At 40.3% G+C, this 2,970-nt stretch overlaps 1 protein-coding gene across 1 annotated transcript in view; it reads right to left on the bottom strand.

Moving 5' to 3' along the window:
* The window catches only part of LOC102673486, an 88,558-nt gene that overhangs the window by 15,545 nt on the left and 70,043 nt on the right, over positions 1-2,970 (bottom strand). Inside the window, exon 9 of the mRNA XM_006623881.2 lies at positions 2,733-2,970. This exon is cut by the window's right edge and continues 26 nt beyond it. Within this exon, the coding sequence (XP_006623944.2) occupies positions 2,733-2,970 (238 nt within the window). The remainder of the gene's footprint in view (positions 1-2,732) is intronic.

Below are 2,970 nucleotides of genomic sequence, written 5' to 3' on the forward strand. Positions count from 1 at the left end.
GTCGCAGAATTCTTCGAGTAACTCTTTGAGCTCGCCACGCTCGAGTTATAGCGAATCGGAAATGCGGGAGGCACACGCGAAAGGACGTTTGCTAGACGCGCGTATGAATGGGTTGACGATATTTTTAATTAAAAACACAGAGCGGACCGTCAGACGAGTAAATTGGACCTCGCCGGGAAAAATATTTCCGAGATTATTTCTCCGTGCTTCTGCAGCGACTCGTTTGCCTTTTGAAAAATATATACATTTTCGTTAAATTCCATCGCCCACCTTTGTACACGATTGGAAATCATCGAACCGTGTATTAACGCCGATAAATACTATGGCGTTACAATATTATTGGCGTGAAATTTATATTCGAATAATTTTGAAAAAAAGAAGAAAAAAATAATTGAAATACTTGTCAATTTTCTTCCACAAATGTTATAAAAATTCATTTTTAACGAGAGAGATTAAAAACGATGGAATTTTTCCTCGATCTTCGCCAAAATATTTACAAATTCTAACAAATAATCGATATCGACAAATTGGCGTTAATTACGTTTGAACAATTTTTAAAAAAAGAATTACGAGACAAAGACCTCGGATAAATCTTCAGGGAGCGTGGAGACACAAACAAAAGAAAATTCCATGGGGTCGCTGTTATAATCTTCAAAAAAAGAAAAAAGTCACGCTGACAAAGGAAAAGAACAAAGGGAGCAAGCAGGGGTGTAAATTATTTCTCGCGTTTCAGGGTTGACGCGTGATAGTTTGTTCGTAAATGGAGAAACAATGAGCTTAAGGGCACACCCGGTCGACTTCCGTTTCGCCGCGTGTTCCGACGCGACGCGTATCGCGCGCGCTCGTAAACGGATTCATAAAGGGTGAGGAGGAGTGCTTTCTTTTCTGGCTGCCTTTTCATCAACCAAGCCACGGAACAAATGGTCCAGACCGCGGCCAATAATGGAAAAACACGGACACGCCGCCTGTCATCCCTTTTTTCTTTTTTTTTTACAACCATCTCAACCGACATTTCTGTTATCCCGTTTCCTCGCTTCCTACTTCCTCTTTTTTACGATCCCGTGTTCAAATCTCGATGACACGCGCGAAATCTGAACGGACTCTAAACGTTCGATTGTTGTTCTTTGACAGGAACCCTTCGCTTCTTTATAGAGAAGAACGTCTGTCGTTTAGAAAACTACGCGAAAACCACTTCTGTAATATCGAATTTATAATTTATGAAACTATATGATGTAATTATATGAGATATACAATCATTCGATATTGTTGAAATTATCTCATTCACGTTTCGAAAATCGATTTTCTAGATTTTTTTTTCTTTCTTTCTTCATACAGCGTGGAGAAAATATTAATCCTCTAGTATTAGAAAAATTCAACGAATCAAGATAACTCTGGATCTGAATTTTATCGCGTGTTCGCGAATTGTTGTTTAAATCGTACGATATTTGATACCACTCGTAATCAGAGATAGAAATAATAACCGTGTAATACTAAAAATTATATCGTTATAACGAGATTAAACTGGGAGATTAAAAAATACTGGTGGGTTTAAAAATTTCTCGTCGTCTGTAACACGGCAGTTTCCCGCGGGCATGCTCGATATTCGAAAAATCTTTGGTATCCGGTTTATAACGTTGCGCAAGGAAAACTGGCGACCGCGAGATTATTCGACGCGGTAACACCGCGGGAATTCCCATGAAATTTCCTCTCGCAGCTGGTCTGTTCGAATTATGATGCGAAACGTAGATGAAAGAATTCCATTGCGGGCCATGTAATGGAAATGCAAAGGCTGAAAGGGATTTTTGCGTGGTCGCATGTGCGTGAACAATGGACGATATCCAGCTGACGTGCAGGTGAGACTTGAAATTAACGCCCGACACGACGAATGCCGTGGGCAGGTGACAGAATTTTATTTTGAAATTCCATGGTCTCGATAAAACTCCATAAAGTTCCAACCAACACCGAGAACAGACGTACGAGACAATCCTTTGTCGATCGATTATTCCACCTTGTCTATTCTTCCTAATCCTGAGAGACGGTATTTTTTAGGAAATTTTTAGTAAGAAAAAAAAAAAAGAAAAAAATTTTCATCGAAGAATAGAGGAAAAGAACTTTTCCGATTCGACGATCGTTTTGCAAGAACGATGTTGACGAAATCTATTTTTCGACATACTTCAAATTTCGCGTCTAACAATCGTTCATCCTGAAAGGTGGCGCGCCCCCTTCGCGGAAACTTTCCAAGAAGTTCTTATAATTTCTTGAATGGCCACTCTCCACCGTCTCTTTAATTTCCATAACTCATTTACCGGATGTTCGAGAACCAATCTCGAAAACTTTCTTCAAGAGAACTCGTTGCAGCGGTTTCTATCAACGGCCTACAAACTTGTCCGATGATTGGGACTCAACTAACTATTTCCACCAATTTTCGGCTAAATGAAAACTGTAAAATTTATTTTCCTTTCGCTCAAGTATTAATAACTTCAAAATAATAATCCTTTTCGAAACTATCAAACGTGACGTCACGTTTTAAACTAAATTCCATCTTTTTTTAAAAATATAATTCACTCAACAATGATTAAAAAACCATTTCACACACGATAAAATAAAATACATCGTATACATCATCACATAATATAAAAATATAACAACGTTAATTCTGAATCTTACAGCGTTAGTGATACAAAATCAAGCTTGTGATCCATCTCGTGGATCACACGATACGTAATCCTCACCTGATGGCGTTGAAGATCTCGTGGAAGCCAGTTCCTTGATGGCTGCTGACGTCGCAAGTGGGTAACGGGTGCAGAAGCGGCAACCGATGACAAAGTACGCTATCGCTGTTCCTCTTGCTGCTTCCGTTACTGTCTCTGTCCCTGTCGTTCTGCGGCAGCGGTCCGTTTCCGGTGGCGGGCGCGGGACCAAGGCCAAGCCCGAGGGGAAGCCGCGGAAGGGTGGCTGGCCTCGTTAAGC

The sequence above is a fragment of the Apis dorsata genome, unplaced genomic scaffold (genome assembly GCF_000469605.1).
Source record: "Apis dorsata unplaced genomic scaffold, Apis dorsata 1.3 scaffold_964, whole genome shotgun sequence".
NCBI lineage: Eukaryota > Metazoa > Arthropoda > Insecta > Hymenoptera > Apidae > Apis > Apis dorsata.